Below are 23,844 nucleotides of genomic sequence, written 5' to 3'. Positions count from 1 at the left end.
AGGGGGGATTCCTGTGGGACCCCCGCGGGAACCGCGGGATTCCCGCGATCCCCTTTCCCATGCAGACCTCTACTCTGGACATCCTCTGGGAGAGTCCACAAAGAGAACTGGCCTAAGGTAAGAGAATTCTAGCTTGTGGCCATTTTGAATGATGTCCGGCACTCACTGGTTCAAGCAATTAGCTGTCCAGGCCTCTCAGTGGACTGAAAGCAGTCCTCGTATCCAGGGCAGGTCGGTTTCTAGCCTGGCATCATTGTGGCTTCTTGGGAGCCCCTGCAGAACGTGGGGCTGCTCCTTGGGCCCATTTGGCCCTAAAGTTTTGTCTAGAGGCTTGAAACAGCCTCCGGGTATAAGATCCCATGGTGGTTTGGCAAAAAAAGTCGAGACCCTTGAAAGGAACCATGCTTAGCCCCTTCAAGAGCACATGGAGCGATATAGGCTGACGATCCACTACACTGGCCATACGCTGGTTATGTGGAAGGAGACAAAGGGTAGTGATGAATGGAGTTTGCTCAGAGGATAAGGATATTGTTAGTGGAGTGCCACAGGGATCTGTCCTTGGGCTGATTCTAACATCTTTGTGATATTGCGGAAAGACTGTCTGGCAAAGTTTGTCTTTTTGCGGATTATACCAAGCTCTGTAATAGGGTAGACATTCCGGAGGGTGTGGATAACATGAGACAGGATCTGGAGAAGCTTGAAAAATGGTCTGGTAATCTACAAGAGCTCTTAGTGGTCCAGTCAACTTATTCCACAGTGTTGCTCCTATGAAAGAGATAGAGGAGGACCTAGTGCGCTGTTGAGAAACCTGTAAGCGATAATCGTACTACCCCCTCAGATCGCAATGCTTAAAGTGGCCTATAACGTACCATAGCCTATGACAAATAATATGGGATCGTATGGGGACTTAGAGACTTTAATATGTATACTCTGGAGGAAAGAGGAGACAGAGAGGATATGATAGACATTTAAATATATCTGGGGCGTTAATGTACAGGAGGTGAGTATTTTTCAATTGAAGGAAAACTCCAGAAGGAGAGAGCATAGGAGTAATGTAAGAAAGTACTTCTTTACAGAAAGGATGGTAGATGTGTGGAATAGTCTCCCAATGGAGGTGGTGGAGTTGAAGACTGTATCTAAATTCAAGATAGCATAGCACAGGCATATGGGATCTCTCAGGGAGAAGAGGAGATAGCAAATGTTGTGGATGGGCAGACTGGATGGGCCATTTGGCCTTTATCTGCTATCATGTTCTATGTTTTCATTCAGCCTACTTACCTGTTTTGTGCCACACTTTAAAGACCAGTGTTTGCTGTGAGTCCAATAACAGGTCTTTCAATAATCTATTAGAGGAAAAAAAGATGTCATATCAATTGTGTGTGCTTTAGTCTTATCTTGCTCTTGTTAAATATTATGTTTCCTTAAGACAATGAAAAAAAAAATCCCCCAATCTGTACATACATAGATTGGATGCATGTTAACATATAAAAAAGGGCTGAATTCATACAAATGTGTAATTTGAGTAATCAAATGTTTCTAATTGACATAAAAATAGGAAAATGCATCAGCAGATAGCATTTACGGTAAGTGCATGGTACTATCTGCCGATGCAGTTACCAGAGTCCTGTGTGTGAAAAGAACCTAACTTCTTCTCCAAAAAGTATCAAGCTCAGAGGACTTTGACACTCCTCTTAACTACATTTCCAGCACTTAATAGGAGCTTTCCTGGTGATAGAGTGGAAGACAGGAGCAATCTCTGTACACTCCTGCCATCCTGGCCTCAAAATAGTTCTGACCCATTGCTATGGGTCAGAGCTGCCATTTTGAATCTGAGACCTGCTACCATACCACCAGAATGCACCTGGTGAATGCTTGGGAGAGGGAGGAGGGGAATCAGGGGAGTGATGGCAAAGCTTATTGGAAGGTATGGGAAGAGTAAGGTTTGCTGCTGGGGGGAGGGTGTTTGCAGCCATGTTAACTGTTGTTGATAACGTGTCGCATTTAGCGCCTGCTCTTGGGTGGGAGACATATTCAAGCAATGGATGAGAAGAGTTGGATTATTGTATTTTCTTCCTGCTGTATCATTGCAGCATCAATAAACACTGTCTATAAACCTAAACAAAGCCTAGAGGGATGTAACCTGCACTCCAGCTACCTACAGATTTTAAAATGAACACAATAGAGAACTGGAAGGCAATGGGAGACAGCTGCTCCCGTCATTTGCAACCAGTTAAAAGCTGTACTGCAGCACACTGAACAATCTGTCCCTGGAACAAAGCATTGCAACTTACCTTGCTTGCTGCTGAAAGTTCCACACAGGTGAGTCTGTGTTCTCAATGACTGAAGTGGTTATTGGGGTCTCACTGCCCGCCACAGCAAAAGAGACACAGCAACTTGGTGTTGCAATGGTCCGCTCCGTCAAAGGAATTCCTAAAACAGAACAGGTAGAACTCAGAGCAAGTTGAATTCTAGCAGACAGATGTCTAGATATAAGACAAGGTTAATGGTCAGTTGCTAATTATGATAAATTGGGACTGGAGACTTGTATACTGTCTTTTTGTGGCTTTGGTATTTCAAAGTGGTGGGAATTGGAGGATTAAGTGACTTGCCCAGGGTCACAAGGAGAAGCACTGGGACTTGATCTCGCAACCTCTGAGACAAAACTTCCCTCAGACTATTTGAATAATTTGATCAACTTTATGTAGCATGTATAATTGTAATATATTTAACTCTACAGAAAATTCTATGTAACAATATGTTGCCTGTAACCCGCCTAGAATTAATGAGGATTCAGCAGGATATAAGATTGCATAAAACATAAAAAATTACACTATCCTCTTCTATTAAACTGCGCTAGCAGTTTTTAGCGCAGAGAGCCGTGCTGAATGGCCCGCGCTGCTCCCGATGCTGATAGGAACTCTATGAGGGTTTGGAGCAGCGCAGTTTAATAGAAGAGGCCTATGTTATTAAAATGATCATCAAAATCCGTTTTAATCAATAGAGACAAAGAGGCTAATGAATGAACTACATGAAAAGGAATTACCTCCCCACTCCTAGATCACAATGGCAAAGAAAACGGTATTAAGAGAACAACATTGGTAGAAACATATTGAACACTGAGGAACTTTTTCAGGCTTTTTAACAAGTGCTCTATCTGATTTCTTTAAAGAAGAGACTTTGTAAAATTCTGTTCTTATACCACTGGGCTAACTAAGGTTATGTTCTGTTCTTCAGACACGCTCACACATAGAAACATACAGTACATGTATACATACAGAGGCACCTTCCTTCCACCTTTTTTTATTGAATTTTAGTATACAATCAATCATTGATACAATGCCACAGTGGTTTTCTTTCTGAATAATATTAATACCTAAGCCTGTCCCCTATCTAATCCCCTCTCCCCCCTCTTTAAAACCTTATGTTAAATCATTTTATTGAAAAAACAGAAGTCCAAAAGACGATCAAATGTGTACCATAATTTAATATTGTAAACTTTCTAAACATTCAACCACTGATCTTTGCAACTTCTCAATCTCAACCCTCCCATCCCCCCCAGGGATAGATAAACAGTAATTATGGATCACAGAAATGATGATATAACATAGTAATATAGTAGATGACGGCAGATAAAGACCCAAATGGTCCATTCAGTCTGCCCAACCTGATTCAATTTAAATTTTTTCTTCTTAGCTATTTCTGGGCAAGAATCCAAAGCTCTACCCGGTACTGTGCTTGAGTTCCTACTGCCGAAATCTCCGTTAAAACCTACTCCAGCCCAACTACACCCTCCCAACTATTGAAGCCATCCCCAGCCCATCCTCCACCAAACGGCCATATACAGACACAGACCGTGCAAGTCTGCCCAGTACTGGCCTTAGTGTCTACAGTGAGCTATCAAGGCTCAAGGTTAACAAGGCAATGGGGCCTGACAACCTACACCCCAGGGTGCTAAGGGAGCTGTGTGATGTCCTGGCGGAGCCACTGTCCAAACTCTTCAACCTCTCCCTTAGGAAAGGCAGCGTCCCGTTGGACGGCTAACGTCATTCCACTCCACAAGAAAGGCTCCAAGATGGAGACAGCAAACTACAGACCAGTGAGTCTAACATCGATAGTGAGCAAACTAATGGAAACTCTAATAAAACACCAATTGGATAAGATCCTGGATGAGGAGAATCTACGGGATCCCCGTCAACATGGATTTACAAAAGGGAGATCGTGCCAATCCAACCTGATCAGCTTCTTTGACTGGGTGACGGGGAAGCTAGATATTGGGGAGTCCCTGGACATCATGTACGATGGACATCGTTGGACGATGGGGACAGGAAGGGAGTGATTAAGGAGGATAAAGAGGTAGCTGAGAGGTTGAACACGTTCTTCTCGTCGGTTTTCACGAGAGAAGACACATCTAATATACCGGACTCAGAGGAGCTCATGAGTGGGGAACAGGCCGAAAAATTGGAGCACATAGAGGTAAGTAAGGAGGATGTCCTCAAACAGATAGACAGGTTAAAATGCGGCAAATCACCGGGCCCGGACGGGATCCACCCAAGGGTTCTGAAGGAACTAAGACAAGAAATAGCGGGCACAATCCAGCATGTTTGCAACCTATCCTTGAAAACTGGAGAGGTACCAGAGGACTGGAAATTGGCGAATGTCACACCTATTTTCAAGAAGGGATCGAGGGGTGACCCCGGGAACTACAGGCCGGTGAGCCTGACCTCAATTATAGGGAAGATGGTGGAAGCTATGATCAAGGACGGCATTTGCGAGCACATCGAGAGAAATGGCCTACTGAGAACAAGCCAGCACGGATTCTGTAAGGGAAGGTTGTGCTTAATGAACCTTCTGTACTTCTTTGAGGGAATAAGCAGTCGGGTGGACAATGGGGAACCCATAGACATCATTTACCTCGATTTTCAAAAGGCTTTCGACAAGGTGCCACATGAAAGGCTGCTTAGGAAGCTGTGGAACCACGGGGTGGGAGGGGATGTGCACAGATGGATCAAGCACTGGTTGTCGGGTAGACTGCAGAGGGTCGGAGTAAAGGGCCAATATTCTGACTGGCGGGGAGTCACGAGTGGTGTGCCACAGGGATCGGTGCTGGGGCCGTTACTCTTCAACATATTTATCAATGACCTGGAAAAGGAGGCAAAGTGCGAAGTTATAAAATTTGCAGACGATACTAAACTGTGCGGCAGAGTTAGGTCCAGGGAGGAGTGTGAGGACCTGCAAAGGGACCTGGAGAAGCTGGAAGACTGGGCAAACAAATGGCAAATGCGCTTTAACATGGAAAAATGCAAGGTCATGCATATAGGGAAAAAGAACCCGTTGTTCAACTACAAATTGGGGGGGGCATTGTTGGGAGACAGCAGACTTGAGAGAGACTTGGGTGTGCTGGTGGATGCATCACTGAAGCCATCTGCACAGTGCGCTGCAGCCTCGAAAAAAGCCAACAGGATGCTGGGCATCATAAAGAGGGGCATAACAACCAGGACGCGGGAAGTCATCATGCCATTGTATCGAGCGATGGTGCGTCCACATCTGGAATACTGCGTTCAGTATTGGTCGCCGTACCTCAAGAAGGACATGGCGGTACTTGAGAGAGTCCAAAGGAGAGCAACGAAACTGGTAAGAGGGCTGGAACACTGCCCATACGCCGAGAGGTTGGATAGGCTGGGGCTCTTCTCTCTGGAAAAAAGGAGGCTCAGGGGAGATATGATAGAGACCTTCAAGATCATGAGGGGCATAGGGACAGATTCTTCAGACTGAAAGGGACAGCGAATACGAGGGGGCATTCAGAGAAACTGAAGGGAGATAGGTTCAAAACAAATGCAAGGAAGTTTTTTTTCATCCAAAGGGTCGTGGACACTTGGAATGCGCTACCGGAGGAAGTGATCAGGCAGAGTACGGTACAGGGATTCAAACAGGAATTGGACGGATTCCTGAGGGATAAAGGGATAGTGGGATACTGAGAGAGGTATCCAGGTAATAAGTATAGAAACCCAACCAGGTCGTGCATGTGCAAGATTGGAGGGTTAGGACTTCGATGGGAAGATAGGACTTCAATGGGAAACCAAGGTGGCAAGGGGGCCCCTTCTGGTGATTCAGACAGGTCGTGACCTGTTTGGTCCGCCGCGGGAGTGGACTGCTGGGAAGGATGGACCTATGGTCTGACCCGGCAGAAGCACTGCTTATGTTCTTATTTGTACCTGGACTTTAGCAAAGCATTCGATAGCGTACCACACCGCAGGTTGCTGAGCAAGATGAGTTCTATAGGATTAGGTGACACATTGACGAAATGGGTTGGGAACTGGCTTGGAGGTAGGCTTCAAAGGGTGGTGGTGAAAGGCACACCCTCTGAAATGACGGAGGTGATCAGTGGAGTGCCACAGGGCTCGGTCTTGGGCCCAATCCTATTCAACATCTTTATAAGGGACTTGGCAGAAGGGCTTCGGGGTAAAATAACATTATTCGCCGATGACGCCAAACTAAGTAATGTAGTGGGCAAATGCACAATAGATGATGTTTCAATGCCCGACAACATGATGCACGACCTACTCCTACTGGAGCGCTGGTCTAAGTCCTGGCAACACAGCTTCAATGCCAAAAAATGCAAAGTTATGCACCTGGGCAGCCAAAATCCATGCAAGACTTACACCCTAAATGGCGAGATCCTAACAAGAACTGAAGCAGAACGTGACCTAGGGGTGATCGTCAGTGAGGACATGAAGGCTGCCAATCAAGTGGAGCAAGCTTCATCCAAAGCAAGACAAGTCATAGGTTGCATACGCAGGGGTTTCGTCAGCCGAAAGCCAGAAGTCATTATGCCATTGTATAGATCCATGGTGAGGCCCCATCTGGAATACTGTGTACAATTATGGAGGCCGCATTATCGCAAGGATGTGCTGAGACTGGAGTCGGTTCAGAGAATGGCCACCCGGATGGTCTCAGGACTCAAGGATCTCCCATACGAGGAACGGCTAAACAAATTGCAGCTATACTCACTCGAGGAGCGCAGAGAGAGGGGGGACATGATCGAGACGTTCAAATATCTCTCGGGCCGCATAGAGACGGAGGAAGATATCTTCCTTTTCAAGGGTCCCACGACAACAAGAGGGCATCCGTGGAAAATTAGGGGAGGGAAACTACGAGCTGACACCAGGAAATTCTTTTTCACAGAAAGGGTGGTTGATCGCTGGAATAGTCTTCCACTGCATGTGATCGAGGCCAGCAGCGTGCCTGATTTTAAGGCCAAATGGGATCGTCACATGGGATCTATTCAAAGGGCGAAAGTAGGGGAGGGATCTATTCACAGGGCGAAGGTAGGGGAGGGACATTAGGGTGGGCAGACTAGATGGGCCTTGGCCCTTATCTGCCGTCTATTTCTATGTTTCTATGTTTAGTTCAATTTTTAATATTATTTTCTGATTCTAGATCCTCTGTGTTCATTCCACGCTTCTTTGAACTCAGTCACAGTTTTCCTCTCCCCCACCTCTCTCGGGAGCGCATTCCAGGCATCCACTACCCTCTCCGTAAAGTAGAATTTCATAACATTGCCTTTGAATCAACTACCCCTCAATCTCAAATTATGTCCTCTGGTTTTACCATTTTCCTTTCTCTGGAGAATATTTTGTTCTACGTTAATACCCTTCAAGTATTTGAACGTCTGAATCATATCTCTCCTGTCTCTCCTTTCCTCTAGGGTATACATATTCAGGGCTTCTAGTCTCTCCTCATTCGTCTTCTGGCGCAAGCCTCCTATCATTTTCGTCGCCCTCCTCTGGACCACCTCAAGTCTTCTTACGTCCTTTGCCAGATACGGTCTCCAAAACTGAACACAATACTCCAATAAACAATAGCAGAGATCAAAGAATCCAAAAGAGACCCACCTGCCCAACCAACCCCCAAATACCCCCCTCCTCATCCATAAACAGAATCCTCCAAGCAAAACCAATTAACTAACTCCCATCCACCTTTTTTAACACTTGAAATGTATCTATTTAGGGCTTCCAGGATGGCATTTTTGAACAATATCCATGCCTCATATACATTTATGACAATTTTCCTCATTTTATCAACGTCCATAAGGCTCTCTCAAATGGTTGTAACTTCCAAATGCCAAAAATAAAGCGACCGGCACATAACTGACGCCATCACAATGCGTACTTTCAAATGGACCGCTTAGAAAAGAAGCTTTCCACTCAATAGCAATTTTCTCTTTGAGGATAGTCATCCCTGATGGTCTTAACATTGGTAATGAATGGCGTTAGACATTGTCAAGTTTCCAAGTTTATTTAATATTTGTTAAACCACTTATCATACGTCTAAGTGGGGTACAGTACTTTTGGTAAATAAAACCCAAAGGGGTAATACATTAAAAATTGACCGGAGACATAATGGAACGAAAGGGAAGGGGGAGGAACTACATCAAATACAGGGTAAAATACAATGATATCAAATCAGAACCATGGACAAATCCCTGCGGAGTTCCACAAGGATCACCTCTCTCACCTACGCTCTTCAACCTCTTTATCTCCTCCCTAGGAGCCACTTTAGATACCCTAGATGTCACATCTTTCAGCTATGCTGATGACATCACCATAATCCTCCCATTCGACCCATCAGAGACCACCACCACAACAAAGCTAGAAACAACCTTAGACACAGTAGAAAAATGGATGATGGATCACAAACTAAAACTAAATTCTGAAAAAACAAAATTCCTTTTGCTCGAAAAAGCCCAAACTCCTACCATCACTGAACTGAAAATCAAAAATACCAAATACCCAATACAACCCGAACTAAAACTCCTAGGAGTTACGATAGACAGATGTTGCACAATGCAGCCCCAGATCAACAAAACAACCCAGAAAGCTTTTCTAACCATGAGAAATCTCTGTAAAATCAGAAAATTCTTTGACCAAGCACAATTTAGACTAATCGTCCAATCCCTAGTCTTAGGTCTGCTGGATTATTGCAACTCCCTATATCTTCCTTGTCCAGCCACTATGATAAAACAACTCCAGACCATACAAAACACTGCCCTCAGATTGATCTACTCACTCAAAAAATATGATCACATAACAACTGCCTTCTTAGACTCTCACTGGCTATCCATACAAGCACGAATCCAATTCAAACTCTACTGCCTGATATTCAAAGCATTACACGGCTCTTCCCCCTCCTATCTAAATAACCGCTTAAACCAAATCTCCACCTTAAGACACAGAAGAACCTCGAACCCTTTCGCCTTCCCCCCACTCAAAGGCACACAACGCAAGAAAATGTTTGACAACCTTCTAGCAACACAAGCAGCAAAAATCAACCATTCCATCTCCAATCTTATGACAATATCAGACAACTTCAAAACATTCAGAAAAGAAATCAAAACCCTGCTTTTCAAAAAATTCATCCAAATATCTTAACCCCTCCTCTTTTACCTCCAGAAGATTCACCTATCTTCAGATAACCTTCCCCCAAATTACCCACCTTAATACCTTCCAATTAAACAAATACCATAAATAGATTGCAACCTACCCTCTCTAACTGCATTCCATATGTATTTTTCATACAGTTCTTCACTGTCAGTTTAATTTCCATCCTATAAATTCACATAGAATTTTTCTTTTTTCAACCATCTTTATTTTCTCTTCTTTATTAATTTCCAGGTACTTTAGTTAGATTGTGATCCTTCGGGACAGTAAGGGAATTTTTTAAGTACCTTCTTACTTCTCATTTATAATCTTAATGTATATTTTCTTCAAACTGCTTAGAACCTAACGGATGTAGCGGTATATAAGAAATAAATTACATTACATTACATTACATTACAAGATAGAAAAACAGATGCTCTTGGACCTGCAGGGTCACACCCCCCCTCAAGCCTCTCATGGCATCAGACACCCTGAGCTTCATCCCTTCCCCCAATCCCATAGGGGCTATCTTTAAAATTAGTGGTGGTCCAAATGGGTGTTTTTGCTTCAGTCTAGTGCCTTTAAGAAAATGTCCCCCCTAGCGGTAAATTCACACGACTGTCCTGAGGGGTATGTCAATACAGTTTTAAAGTCACAGCTGCACTCCCCCTGAGTCACTGGAGTTGGGTTCTCAGGCCCTCTTGGTGTTTTTGCTGGCTTGGGAGGTGGGAAGTGCTGTGTAGAACAGTGTTTTTCAACCTTTTTACACCTATGGACCGGCAGAAATAAAAGAATTATTCTGTGGACTGGCATCGGTCCGTGGACCGGCTGTTGAAGAACACTGGGCTAAGTCGTGGGCCATAGCCCGCCCATCTCTACCCAATCTCCACCCCAGACCCCGCCCCCATAATAGTACTAATTGCACCTTTCATGTCCAGTGCCTCATCTGGAAGCCTTCCTTCTGACGTTGCAACGTCAGAGAGAAAGCTTCCGGTTCAGGCGCAGGATGCCCGTAGGAGCCACTGCCCGTGGCTTTGTGCACTGAATCAGTTAGGAAGAGGGAGCTGGCTCGAAGATAACACCGCATCGATCGCACCGTGGACCGGCGGTTGAAGAACACTGTTTTGGGCCTGATGCACGTGCTGGCCCTGTGGACCGGCAGGAAATTTCTGTGGACCGGCACTGGTCCATGGACCGGTGGTTGAAGAACACTGGTGTAGAGGGTCGCTGTTCTTTTTTTAAAGTGCTATTGAGCATCTCTTGCTGGGCAATTCACTGAATCTCTAACTGCATGCCATCAGATAAGTGGCAGATAAGGACTATAAAGATGTTTTTTGGGTTTCTCTTTACCTATTCACAACCAGACTTTCTTGGCATTCTGTTACTGTTTCTGTCTCCATCACATCCAAGGAGAGGTTGTCTCTAGTCTTCACTACCTTCCCATGAAGGAGTGAATTTTAACAATACTAGAGAAGACAAATAAATGTATTCCTTTGTGAGAAGGTCAGTGTTATTTAAGGAGCATTTGTGCTGTGAGAAAAGCACTTCTGCTTTGCCTTGATGTCCTACAAAATAAGCTTTATCCTCAAAAAAACAAAAATGTCTATTATTCAAGAAGAGATATGAAATGGTGTTTCACAAGACGTGCTAAAAACACTCCTTGAAAAAACAAATCCTTCAAAACATTGTCACACCTGAGTTGGCTGAGCTGCTGTTTTTCTGTATTTCAATAACAATTTTGTCTTTTATCAAAGCTTAGTCTGGAAGCCGAGTTATAAACAGAGCAGTTAAAAACCTTTCTGGGAAAAACTGAGCTATCAGAAGCAATAGATACTGGTATGAACTGGTTTGACATTCTCTCTTTAATTACAATGGTCTGTGCCAAGAGAAAGTTTCCATTCTGAACAAAGTAGAAGGTCAAGTTCAGGAAAACAGCAAGAAAGAAGAGGTGGATCATTCGCACTTTCTCACACATATACAAAACATCTTTCTACGCCATCCCCATGTCTTGTGTATCTGAGCAAGGGAAAGTGGTAGCCGTGTTAATCCACTTTTAAATCAAAAACAGACAAAATAAGATGATACCACTTTTATTGGTCTAGCTCAGGGGTAGGCAATTCCGGTCCTCGAGAGCCGGAGCCAGGTCAGGTTTTCAGGATATCCACAATAAATAGGCATGAGATAGATTTGCATCTCAAGGAGGCAGTGCATGCAAATACATCTCATACATATTCATTGTGGATATCCTGAAAACCTGACCTGGCTCCGGCTCTCGAGGACCAGAATTGCCTACCCCTGAGCTAGACCAATAAAAGTGGTATCATCTTATTTTCTTTTCTATATTTTCTTTCTATTTATTAACTTTAAAACAATATTAACATATCTTTTTTTATTTTAAAATTTTTATTCGTTTTTATAACTTACATCAAGTGTAACAGGAAATAATATCATCTGAAAATCATGAAATTTAACCACCCTTTCATCCATAATACATCAAAAATATCCATATATTATATCTAATATAATAAAACCCTAAGCCGCGCATGCGCACTCCCACCTGCGTGCGTCCGTTTTCCGTGAGCTGTAGGGCACCGCAGGTGGGAGTGCGCATGCGCACGAATCTCTCTCTCTGGCCGGCAGAGAATCTGTACGCGGGACTCCCTGCTCTTCAGCTCCTCCAGGCAGTGGCAGACCAAACAGGACCCGATCGCAGAACCCAAGGTAATGTTCTTTTTTTTTTTTAATATTCTTTATTCATTTTTAATTTCTTACATCAAGTGATAAATATATAATACATATAATATTCAATAAACACTTGAATATCCAACAATAATTATTTTAATATTAACATATATAAAAAACCCCCATTGTAATAAATTATAAATCATCTATTCTTATATTTATGTACCCACCCTAACCCCTTTATATGTTCTATCCTTGTGCTATGATATCTGATCTTTAGAAAAATAAGCCAATGGTCCCCAGATTTTATTAAATTTTTTAATATACCCATGTTGTAACGCTATTGCTTTTTCCATTTTATATATATGGCAAATAGAATTCCACCAAAAAGTGAAATTTAATTTTGTATAATCTTTCCAATTTTGTGTAATTTGTTGTATGGCGACCCCTGTTAATATCAATAAAAGTTTATTATTATTTGCTGATATTGGACTCTGTGTTCTCATTGCTGTTCCAAATAAAATTGTGTCATATGTAAGTCCAACATGATTTTCTAATAATATATTAATTTGGGGCCAAATTGTTTTCCAGAAAGCATTTATACAGGGACAAAAATAGATTAAATGATCTAATGTCCCTATTTCTATCTTACAATGCCAGCATCTATTAGATTTAGAACTATCTATTTTTTGTAACCGAGTAGGGGTCCATAAAACTCTATGTAATAAAAACATCCATGTTTGACTCATAGATGCTGACATTGTAGTATGTATTCTCCAGGACCAAAATTTTTGCCATTGAGTTGCAGAAATTGTCTGTCCTATCTCAATACTCCAAATGTCCCTAAGTCCTGTTTTTTTTTTATTTAAAAAACCATATAATAATTTATACCATTTTGCGGCTTGGTGTCCTAAAAATTCTACCTGAAAGCAATGGATTTGCAAACTATACTGAGTATTTAGGTTTTTCCATTCAGGGAACCCTTCCTGAATAGCTTGCTTCAATTGTAACCATTTAAAATATTGTGTTTTGTTCAATCCAAATTTCTGTTGCAATTGTGAAAAATCAAGCAAGGATCCATTTACTATAATATCATTTAAAGATCGTATACCTGCAATTATCCATTGCTTCCATATTATTTTGAATCCACCAATTTTGATCCTGGAGTTTACCCAAATGGATTGATTTAACGATTTAGCTATTGGATCTGGTGTAATATTACTAATAAATTTTAATGTTTTCCAGGTATCTAATAGAATTCTGTGATCTTTATATTTTCAAGGTAATGTTCTGACCGAAGTTAGTTTTAAGTTGTAAGCCGCGGTGGCGGCTCCTCTCACGAGCCGCACCTGCGTCAGAAAAGGCTTCCGATGCAGGCAGGGATTGTGAGAGAAGCCGCTACCGCGGCTTACAACTTAAAAACTAACTTCGGTCAGAACTAAAGGTCGTCATTGGCGTCTTCGCTCCTCTCCCCGGCACACCCGAACCCCCGTTCAGCCTCCCATCCGACTCTACCTTCGGCTCCCTTAGTCCCTTGCCACCGTTCCTCTTCTCTTCCCGCCCCGCGGTCCCGACAAACGTCCTTACTCCAGCAGGGGCCGCAGCACTCTAAACACGCTGCTTCGCGGCCTGCTACTGCCCTGATTTGCTCTGCCCGACACGGCAGAGCAAATCAGGCCAGTAGAAGGCCGTGAAGCAGCGTGCTTACAGTGCTGCGGCCCCTGCTGGAGTAAGGACGTTTGTTGGGACCGCGGGAAGGGGGCGGCAAGGGACTAAGGGAGCTGGCCACACCGCGGGATGGGAGGGAAAGGGGGCTGCTTTGGGGGAGGGGCGTGCTGCGAGGAAGACAGCTTTGCTTGGGGGGACGGGAAGACAGAAGGGGGGCCACGGAGAGACAGTCAGGGAGGAACTGGAGGGGGAGAGGGAAAGGGGGCTGCTTTGGGGGAGGGGTGTGCTGGGAGACAGACAGCTTTGCTTGGGGGAGGGAAGACAGAAGGGGGGCCACGGAGACACAGTCAGGGAGGAACTGGAGGGGGAGAGAGAAAGGGGGCTGCTTTGGGGGTGTGTGCTGGGAGGCAGACAGCTTTGCTTGAGGGGGGAAGACAGAAGAGGGGCCACGGAGAGACAGTCAGGGAGAAACTGGAGGGGGAGAGGGAAAGGGGGCTGCTTTGGGGGAGGGGTGTGCTGGGAGGCAGACAGCTTTGCTTGGGGGGAGACAGAAGGGGGGCCACGGAGAGATAGTCAGGGAGGAACTGGAGAGGGAAAGGGGGCAGCTTTGGGGGAGGGGTGTGCTGGGAGGCAGACAGCTTTGCTTGGGGGGAAGACAGAAGGGGCCATGGAGAGACAATCAGGGAGGAACTGGAGGCCGAGAGGGAAAGGAGGCTGCTTTGGGGGGGAGAGGTGTGTTGGGAGGCAGACAGCTTTGCTTGGGGGAGGGGAGACAGAAGGGGGCCACGGAGAGACAGTCAGGGAGGAACTGGAGGCCGAGAGGGAAAGGAGGCTGCTTTGGGGGGAGGGGTGTGTTGGGAGGCAGACAGCTTTGCTTGGAGGAGGGGAGACAGAAGGGGGCCACAGAGAGACAGCCAGGGAGGAACTGGAGGGGGAGAGGGAAAGGGGGCTGCTTTCTAGCACCCGTTTATGTAACAGGCTTTAACACCAGTGATTTAATAAAATATTTAAAAAAGTACCATCCCACCCACCCATTCCCATCCCCTCATTTCAATTATCTTATTGTGGGAAAATGTTTATTGCTCATTACAAAAGTCTGTTAATGGTCCCCAAACCTTTTAAAATTTACCAAAATATCCTCTCTGTATATGTTCTTTCCATTTTATATGTATGACATACAGAACTCCACCAGAAACCGTATTAACATATCCATAAAAAATTATCAAGAGACAAATTATGATGAACCTATAAATTTAATTTCTGTTAGATCTCACATTAGCTGAGACCACTAAGGCTTCTCTTTATCTATACAGGAAAAAGTAGTATGGTTAACAAGTTCATCCACTTGAATATATTGAAATAAAGGTTATTAAATAAATAATACAATTTTTCCTGACCTGAGAAAGGGATGTGTACATCCCAAAAACTACTCCAAAAAATGTAATCAGGTTCAAAGAAAAGCAACCAAGATGAAACTCCTCTTGTATGAGGAAAGACTAAAGTGGTTAGGGCTCTTCAGCTTGGAAAAGAGACTGACGTCTTAATCAATATACCCTCAATATCATATAATCCTCTCTTTTGGGAAAGTCTAAAGTCAGCGCTAGGCAAACTTCAGGAAAAAGGCCTCAGAGTTTGGAGCTTTAGCTAAGTCGTATCACTGACTGGCACTATCAGCGTAGTCAAAGTCCGTATCTGTGCTCCATAATTCAATCATTGGCCAAGAAACCTGAGCATTAGTTATTTTTTTATTTTTTTCTACTTTCTGCTTTTTTCAATTATTTCATAATATTCACTTAATATTCTCTTAAAACCTTATTGAGGAATTCAAATAATTTATAGACTTCTGCATTAGACCACCCCAACGGTTTGAAAAGTACTAACAAGTGGTTACTTATCTTTAATACTCTCTTGTCATATGTGCGACCGGAACTAAAACCGGAGCCGATGTGGCCAGCGTTTCGCAGAACATGACTTAGTCCGCTGCTTCAGGGCCAATAGCTGGGCTCAATATCTTCTACAAGTAAAAAACCATATAGGGCTCTTTTTACTAAGCTGCGTTAGGACATTAATGCGCGGAATAGCGCGTGCTAAAATGCCACACACGCTAGACGCTAACGCCAGCTTTGAGCTGGCATTAGTTCTAGCCACGTAGCGCGGGTTTAGCTTAGTAAAAGGAGCCCATAGTGACTATTTATATAAAACACTATTAAAAGCAAAACAGAGTAAAATAGAGATGTAAGTAAAATTATGTTTTGCTTTTAATAGTGTTTTATATGAACATTACTTGTAGAAGATATTGTGCCCAACTATGGGCTCTGAAGCAGCGGACTAAGTCATGTCCCGTGAAACGCTGGCCACGTCCGCTCTGGGTTTGGTTCCGGTCACTTAACAGATGACACATATGACAAGAGAGTATTAAAGATAAGTAACCACTTGTTAGTACTTTTCAAACCGTTGGGGTGGTCTAATGCAGAAGTCTATAAATTATTTGAATTCCTCAATAAGGTTTTAAGAGACTATTAAGTGAATATTATGAAATAATTGAAAAAAGTAGAAAAAAAGAAAAAAATTAAATAAAAAAATAACTAATGCTCAGGTTTCTTGGCCAATGATTGAATTATGGAGCACAGATACGGACTTTGACTACGCTGATAGTGCCAGTCAGTGATACGACTTAGCTAAAGCTCCAAACTCTGAGGCCTTTTTCCTGAAGTTTGCCTAGCGCTGACTTTAGACTTTCCCAAAAGAGTGGATTATATGATATTGAGGGTATATTGATTAAGACGTCAGTCTCTTTTCCAAGCCGAAGAGCCCTAACCACTTTAGTCTTTCCTCATACAAGAGGAGTTTCATCTTGGTTGCCACCTGTTTTTTATTTCTCACCTGCCCTTATCCAGGGCGAGTTACATATTAACCTACAAAATAAAACTTCTACATTTGTCACACAAAACACTTCAAGAACACACTGTAACAAATTTCATACTTACATATCAAATCAAACTACCGTATTTGCCGGCGTATAAGACGACTTTTCAGTACCTTAAAATCCTCCCCAAAGTCGGGGGTCGTCTTATACGCCGGGTACTGTTTACATGCCCTTACTTTACATGCCCTAACATCTCCTTCCTTACCTCCTTACGGTGCTTACAGTACTAGTAAACCTGCCGGGACATCAGCGGGGCCATGGCGGGACATCAGTGTGACAAGGGTGCCATCTCCTTCATCCTGCGCAGCGGGAAGCAGCGGCGCTCTGGCCCCACCCCTTTTCTCATTACTACATGCGGCCGTGTGTGGAGTCTAGCCCTTAAGGAAGTTGCGGGGGCGAACAGGAGGCTTTTGAAGGCTTTTAAAGGGAAACTGTCATGCCAGCAAACTTGCTAGGGACTTGCCCGGCACTTGCTCTCTCCCTCTATGTGTTATCTTCCTTCTATCATTGACAGTTTCAGTTTGGTTAACAGTTTAGAAAACAAATAGCATGGCAGCTCCCATGGGTTTATTGTTCTATTCAGCTTTAGTGAATTAATTAAAATTGTTGAAATAAATTCTGATGTTCTTTTAAGTTTTATTTGTTGTGCAGAAGGTGTGCGGAAGAAGGGGTAGTCTTATATGGCGAGTATATAACAAACTCTATATTTTAACTGTAAAAGTTGGGGGGTCGTCTTATACGCCCAGTCGTCTTATACGCCGGCAAATACGGTACATGTAGCATACACGTTACATCAATGACGAATATCAGTTAAGGCCAAAACTGGCCAAACCCACGTCTACATCAAAATATAAAATTCCATAAATCATACAAGTAAAACCCCAGACCATCGAACACCTCCGTGACCAGCACTCAAGAGTCATCACTCCTCCTCCCTCAGCCAAACTCAGACCCTATATTTCATTTTACAGAACAGATGTCTTTTCAGCAGTTTCCTGAAGTTCTGTACATTTTGCTGCTGGCGAATGTATCCTGGAAGGTTGTTCCACTCCCAGGATATTCCCTGGAAGGTTGTGTTCTCTGGTTTCCCTCCTTGCTTTACGAGGGGGCGCTGAAAAGTTCTCAGCCCAACCAAGAAGAGAATGACATGGATATGGTTCAATCAATGATCTGAAACGATGTCAAACATAGAATTTTGTTTCTGCAAATTGGCACTTAATGAAATATGATAACACTTTTCAGCTACAGTGGTAAAATGACGTTCAGAATTTAGGAAGTTGGTTGTTTGAGCTGAAAACTTTTCAGCACCTGTTGCTGCTACTTCTCTCTTGGTAGAGAAATCTGCAGGCCTATTAACTCTACTCTAAGCTGGAATCGGCCACAGTCTCTTGACAGATCTCATGAGAGGCAGCTGCAATGCAGAGGACGTTTCCTCAATGGTAATTTTTCCATATGAGTTAGTTTTGTGCATACCATGAAACTCACTCCTAAGTCAGGGCATGTGGAGTATGAACTCGGTCTCTCAAATTTGCTGCTAATGCTCACCAAAGAGAACTTCTTTCTAGAGTCCATAAGATGTAACATGTACAGGCAGTTTATCTAGGTGCTCTTGAAAATTCTTTTTTGATCAAGATGATGGGAAATATTTCTGCTACATTTTCTTAGTTTTGGACTCATTTCTTGGTACTTAAGGTTCTTCCTTCTCTCCGCATGATTCACTGAGTAATTGCTGGTGACCAACACCTCTATAATCCTGCAAGTGAGAAGGAATCTGTGTCTAAACTCCGCCTGGAACAGATGATTGATGGAGAAGGTTTAACTGAACTGAGACTGGGCATGACTCCTGTAGAAGGTTGAGGCAAATAACTTCATAAGAACAGGGTCAGACCAATGGTCCATCAAGCCCAGTTGCCCGTTCTCACGTTGGCCAATCCAGGTCATTAGTACTTGGCCAAAACCCAAAGAGCCGATCCAGGGCAAGCAGCCTTACCAGAAATTGAGTTACAAAGGCCTCCCGAGGCCATATGGTATGCAGTGTCAGAACTGGGAAAAGTTCTCTCTTTCAAATTTGCTGCTATGAACAACATCTGTGATGCCTTCAAAGCTACAACACATCAATTCTGTACCCTTGTATAACTTTCATAATCTTCTACATTATATTGTGCCTGTTTGATCGCCTCTCTTTCATTAAGGTCCATAAATGATTTGAGGAAGAGGATGATTTTACATTATAGGAGACATTTCAATATTTTCACCAGAAAACTAATGAAAGGTTATGCAAGATTAGCTCTTACCTTTCAGACTTAAATGCATTGCCCTTTCCACTGTAATGCTGACAGCAAACGTAGTTTCCAAATCTACTTCGGGAGTCTCTTGGGATGCTGGGCTCTGCACTGGAGCGTGTGCGATGGGGTTTGGGGTGCTCTGACTTTCTGAGACTGGCTTCTCTTTGTCACTAAGATCAAGACTGTTCACCTTCTCCTCATCATCAGTATAGCTGCCATCCTCAGCGTAACCGAGTTTCTGAGTAAAAGCTGCTTGGGGATAAGCAGGAGCAAGGGAAACATGAACCCGAACTGCAGCCCCAGATAGATCCAAGGCATTGCGTTTAAACAACGGATAAACACCTAGAATAGCATTAGAAAAATGAATTAGTCTCATCATAAGTTTCAAGTTCATTGAAAATTTGATATACCGCTCATCAAAACTATCTGAGTGGTTTACAATTACTATTAAGGATAATCAAAGGAAAGGATCTCAGAATTGCCACTCCGTGGATAATAATGAAATTAACCAACTATGAAATTGTGGCAGGAGTATCTCTCATAGATCCAAAAATCTTCGTACTATAAGTGTGCCAAATTATAACACATTTTAAAAAAATATTTCAAACATTAACTACTTTTTTAATTTTTAGTCTACTTGAGATATTATATGCTTTTTATTGTTTTTTAATTTATAAAATCAATAAATATGAGAACTTAATAGTGCAAAATAGCTGTAAACAGATCTCATTTGTGCAAATAGCATTCTTAGAATTATATTAAGAACAAAAGCACTTATCTTTCTAGCTTTTGTCAATAGCTAGCGGTGTAGATCAAACTACCGCTACAGCCCCTTCCAGGGTTTCCAATGGGAACCTGTTTTGCCGCTTCTCCAATGATAAAGCTACACCTTAAGCCCAACTTTGAAAACCCTGATGAAGCCGCTTGTATAGCGGCAAAACAGGTTCCCATTGGAAACCCTGGAAGGGGCTGTAGCGGTAGTTTGATCTACACCGCTAGCTATTGACAAAAGCTAGAAAGATAAGTGCTTTTGTTCTTAATATAATTCTAAGAATGCTATTTGCACAGTTCTTTGCACAAATGAGATCTGTTTACAGCTATTTTGCACTATTAAGTTCTCATATTTATTGATGTTATAAATTAAAAAACAATAAAAAGCATATAATATCTCAAGTAGACTAAAAATTAAAAAAGTAGTTAATGTTTGAAATATTTTTTTTAAATGTGTTATAATTTGGCACACTTATAGTACGAAGGTTTTTGGATCTATGAAAGATACTCCTGCCACAATTTCATAGTTGGTTAATTTCATTATTATCCACGGAGTGGCAATTCTGAGATCCTTTCCTTCGATTATCCTTAATATTTTTCTCCTGGTGGGTTAACCTTTTGAGTATATGTTTGCTGTGGTTTAACCTTTTTCCTTAATTTTTACTATTTTGGTTTACAATTACATCATATGCTATGGGGATATAACAAAAGACAAGACATAATAACGTAACAAGTAAACCAAAATTCAAAAGGAGAGGGAGGTAAAAAACAAAAAACAAACAACTGAGGGAAGGGGGTAGAACTCCATAATTTGATAGAAAAGGAAAGAGAGAAGTCATCAAAGAACAAGAACGTTTTAAGTGAATTTTTGAACCTTTCAATTGATGTTTCAATCCATGGTGTTGGGGCAGATACTGAGAATATACTTGATCTTGTGGTACAATATAATCTCATTATAACGGACTCGCTTATAACGGAACCTCGCCTATAGCGGACCAGGTACGCTGGAACCGGCTGTGCGCCTTCATAAACATGCAGAAAATCATCGTATATAACGAGCTCGCATATAACGGACTTTCGGATATAATGGACAACAAATTTGGTCCCCAGAGCTGCTTTTAGCTGTAGTTTTGTTCGGCTATAACGGACATGCAGGCTCTGCCTACAAGGCGCGTGGTGTGCCGGTGATATAGTATCAAAATGCAGCCCAGAAGAAAATGACAGATTATTTTTCTTTCCAGGACACTGTGACATAATGCTTTAGAACATCTTTTAGTGTTCTGGTTTTGCAATCGTTTCGTGCCATACCAATGTTTTGCTGAGTTTTGTTCTTGATGTTGCTGATATGGTTGTGCAGAGACTGTTGTGCATTGATTGTACATTGTTTCAAGTTGACCTAAATAAAGTTTTAAAAAATGCAACTATGGATATAACGGACTGTTTTTCCAGGTCCCTTGGAGTCCGTTATAACTAATAGATTTTGTTGAGTAGAGTGCAGTATTCTGAATGGTTCATATGGGATAAGAAGGCAATAAGTAAAGGTAATATATATACTTGTGTGGCACCTATATCTGTCTGTTATTCCCTGTGTGGTTCGCTGCCGTATCGGCCTCATCATTCCCTCTGTAATTTCCTTCCTGAGCAGTGTGTTTAGATTCACCCTTTTTGTCCTGTTTGTCTATCACAATTAGATTGTAAGCTCTCTTAAGCAGGGACCGTTTCTTCTGTGTTAATGTCCAGTGCTGCGTGCACCTGGCAGCGCTATAGAAATGATAAGTAGGAGTGCTAATAATTTGAAACAGAAAAAAACGTGAATCTTCCCAACTGTTTCAGTTTGCTATTCACTGTGCTCCACTTCACATCTGCTCAGAATCTTTAGAAAAGAGTATGAAATTAAATTGACCGAGACTCAGAAACTGAATAACAATACGGAAAGGTTTGATTTTCATATGCCAGTTTGGAAGTAAGTAGAGTTTCCATGTATTAAATGCCATTATATCCATGTTTGAAGTGATTTACAATAACAGAAACCTTACATAAAACAACTGAAAGGATGGGAGACCAATGTTGCCATCACTCTGACATGATGTGATATTTTTTTGTTGTTGCTTCAGTTAGTTACAATCATTTTAGGTTGCAGCATTATTTGGATTCTGCTATTCAGTTTCAAGAGCTTCAGCTCAAGTTTTGTTAAGACCAAAGGATATGAAGAGTAGATCTGCAAGAATTAGAAGAGTGTTCTAATAATGATTAGTTAGGTGCCATTGACTTGTGTTCAAGTCCTAGCGACTTGATAAGTTACAGATCTAAAAAGAAATCGGTTTTGTGCTAGTCCGGTAAGGTCCTCCAGTGTCATCCCAATGGTTATTTTCAATGTGTCTAGCCATCTGATTGCAGGTCACTCTCTTTGCCTGGTTCCTTCGATCTTCCCAAACATGATGTCCTTCTCCAGTGATCTCTCTCTTCCAGTGGTGTGACCAAAATAAGACAATTGTAACGTCATCATTTGGGCTTCAAGTGTCATAGCTGGTTTGATCTCTTCCAGAATCGATTCGTCCACATCATGCCTAAAATCCTTCTCCAGCACCAAAGCTCAAATGAGTCAATCTTCTTTCTGTTTAGTTTCAGTACTGTCCAGCTTTCACATCCTTAACTGACCACTGAGAAAATGAGTGCGTGGACAAGTCAGATCTTCGTTTGGAGTGTTATTTCCATGTCTTTGAATACTTTGTCGAGAGCCTTTACTGAAGAACGATCAAGTGCTAGAATATTCTGCAAAGTATTGCTTTCCTGCTAGTTGCATCTTTGTTTACAAAAAAGTCCAGGAGATAGTATAGAAGCTTTGCTCTACTTCTCCATTCTCCCCTACATCCCTTGATATATTTCCTTTGTCTTTGCTCTTTTATTAAACTCTACCATCTAATAAACACATAACTCATCTGACTACCTATTTGAACATTAAAAACACTTTTCTCATGTTTAAGAATCACATATGGTTACAAAAGAAACATATTGAACCTGTAGCATCTAGCAAGGAGCAAATAGTTCTGATATATGTTGGCTAGTTCAAGTCTGGCTGTAAGCAAGGGTTGTTCGTGCTATTTATAAACAGGTTCCTAACCAATCATGTTCATGTAGATAGCAACTTAATCAAGCCTTATATAAGTTCATGTAGAAAGGATTAAGAAGAATTTACCCAACTAAAAATGCAAACAGATAAAAATGAAAGGTTCATTTTTTCAAACAATAAGAGCAAAGATTTTAGAAAAAACTGATAATTCACTTACCACTGACTGTTAGTGTTCTTGATGATTTCTCTGCAAGAGCTACAAGGTCAACATAAGCACATCCAATGAGACGATCAGTATTTAGAGGCCTTTCCTCTTTTGTGTCCTTCCCATAAGCACGCCAAACTTGGATTTCTAGTCTTTCCTCACACAGATACCATAACAACTGTGGATGCCTTGAAAGTTCCACAGTATTAATTAGATCAAATTTTACAGTGGCTTGCTTTTCATCTTCCGTTAGCTTTGGTCTCTTGAGTCCAGACCAGACTGCTTCATTACTGTACAGCTTATATCTCAGATAACAGTAGGTACTTTTATGGATGCATTCTTGACCAGCAAATAGAAGGCAATGCATGGGAAGCCTTACCCTTGGGATGGAAACTGTACATGTCACCAAATCTCCTTTCTGTTGCCACTCATCTACATTGTCATTGTGATGTTCTTCTAAATTCCAGCACAATGTCCTTGCTGCCTCCATGACACGCTCTCTATCCATGTGATGAACAAAGGCTATGGAAAGTTCCAATCCTCCTACTACATTCTGTATTACACTTTCACATTGAGAAAGCATCAACTCTTGTGGCAGAGTTACTGGATACCAACCAGTAATACCTTAAATAAAATCCAAATATCAGTTCAAAGTACTATGCATTTGACAAAAAGCATATAGAAATCAACAGAAGTGAATTGTTACACAAACAATGAAAAATATTTGACTCATTAACATGCAAAAGGAAAAAGAGTGGAAAGTAAGAAATGCTCTTTTCTTCTCTTTCCAAACTATAAGCACTTCCAGGTCAAGGATCACC

At 42.2% G+C, this 23,844-nt stretch overlaps 1 protein-coding gene across 3 annotated transcripts in view; it reads right to left on the bottom strand.

The window, feature by feature from the left end:
* Positions 1 to 23,844, bottom strand: part of C2CD3 (C2 domain containing 3 centriole elongation regulator) — a 224,922-nt gene that overhangs the window by 69,175 nt on the left and 131,903 nt on the right. For all 3 annotated transcript variants that reach the window (XM_033947874.1, XM_033947875.1, XM_033947876.1), the window contains 4 exons: positions 23,036 to 23,647; positions 18,987 to 19,319; positions 2,292 to 2,430; positions 1,279 to 1,343 (listed from right to left, as the gene is read on the bottom strand). In XM_033947874.1, the coding sequence (XP_033803765.1) occupies positions 1,279 to 1,343; positions 2,292 to 2,430; positions 18,987 to 19,319; positions 23,036 to 23,647 (1,149 nt within the window). The remainder of the gene's footprint in view (positions 1 to 1,278; positions 1,344 to 2,291; positions 2,431 to 18,986; positions 19,320 to 23,035; positions 23,648 to 23,844) is intronic.

Source organism: Geotrypetes seraphini, chromosome 6 (assembly GCF_902459505.1).
Source record: "Geotrypetes seraphini chromosome 6, aGeoSer1.1, whole genome shotgun sequence".
NCBI classification, from domain to species: domain Eukaryota; kingdom Metazoa; phylum Chordata; class Amphibia; order Gymnophiona; family Dermophiidae; genus Geotrypetes; species Geotrypetes seraphini.
The sequence above is the reverse complement of the archived record's forward strand: the minus strand, read 5'-3'. Positions and strand labels throughout refer to the sequence as shown.